The following is a 1,175-nucleotide window of genomic DNA, read 5'->3' as shown; positions in this document are numbered from 1 at the left end:
AGTATAATAGTCTTAACCAGGGGTCTCCAACCTACGGCCCGCCAAGGTTTTTGCACCGGCCCGCCAAGCTAATTAATGTTTTGAAAATAATATATTAATTTTTATTGTTTTAATTTATTTTTTATTGAATACATTTATAATATTTTCTTTTGGTATTATTCATAACAACTTATAATACTTATACATATATACTAACACAAACTAATAATAAATAAACTCGTCAATCACACTTATCTGACACTTATATTGTACTCGAAACTTACGCGATAAGATACGATTGACTTTTTCCGTTGTAATAATAACGCTATCGAACGTGTAATCGATGGGTTTTTATAACTGCGCGAGTCTACTGTAGTGTATCGGGTATATAATATAGAATCAGTTTTTATAATTATTGCAGTTTAGTGTTGTTACTTATCGAGTGTAGAGCTCTGTGCTGTATTAAAATAAATATGAGTTTAAGTAAAAAACGGAAAGTCGATACAGAGTGCCGTGTTTTTAACAAAAAGTGGAATAATGACTATTTCTTCATTGAACAAAGCAATGTTGCTTTATGCGTTATTTGCACGGAAAAGGTTGCTGTTATGAAAGAATATAATATTGGTAGACATTATAAAAGTAAGCACGCATCTACATACAACGAGTTATCTGGTAAACTACGATCAGACAAGTTTGAAATATTAAAACAGAATTTACTAGCTCAACAGTCAATTTTTACAAAACGATCACGTCAAAATGAATCTCTCGTAAAAGCAAGTTTTCAAGTAGCTCGTACTCTGGCGATAGCCGGAAAACCTTTTACTGATGGCCAAATTGTAAAGGAGTGAATTTTGAAGACAGTTGAAGAGATTTGTCCCGATAAAATCAATTTATTCACCGGTATAAGCTTGTCAGCGAATACAATTGCGCGACGTACCACAGATCTCGGAAATGATATTATTCGTCAATTAAAAGATACTGCTAAAAGCTTTAAATATTTTTCAATTGCTTTGGATGAATCTACCGACACTTCAGACTCAGCGCAGGTGCTTTTATTCGTTCGCGGAGTCAATGAATATTTTGAAATAACCGAAGAATTGGCCGCCGTCCACTCAATGAAAGATTCATGTACCTACTGGTAATGAAATTTTTTTGAAGGTAAAAGAATCTATTTTTGCTTTGGGTCTTGGTTTTAA

The 1,175-nt window shown here is 33.1% G+C and overlaps 1 protein-coding gene across 1 annotated transcript; it reads left to right on the top strand.

Moving 5' to 3' along the window:
• The first annotated feature begins 452 nt into the window (after positions 1-452).
• On the top strand, positions 453-827 carry LOC115033077 (general transcription factor II-I repeat domain-containing protein 2-like). The gene has a single exon (XM_029485045.1). The coding sequence runs from the start codon at positions 453-455 to the stop codon at positions 825-827; it is 375 nt and encodes a 124-aa protein (XP_029340905.1).
• Positions 828-1,175: the final 348 nt, after the last annotated feature.

The sequence above is a fragment of the Acyrthosiphon pisum genome, chromosome X, assembly GCF_005508785.2.
Source record: "Acyrthosiphon pisum isolate AL4f chromosome X, pea_aphid_22Mar2018_4r6ur, whole genome shotgun sequence".
NCBI classification, from domain to species: domain Eukaryota; kingdom Metazoa; phylum Arthropoda; class Insecta; order Hemiptera; family Aphididae; genus Acyrthosiphon; species Acyrthosiphon pisum.
The sequence above is the reverse complement of the archived record's forward strand: the minus strand, read 5'-3'. Positions and strand labels throughout refer to the sequence as shown.

Coding starts and splice junctions, on each gene's coding strand:
- LOC115033077 (XM_029485045.1), top strand. CDS start 453: ATGAGTTTAAGTAAAAAACGGAAAGTCGATACAGAGTGCCGTGTTTTT.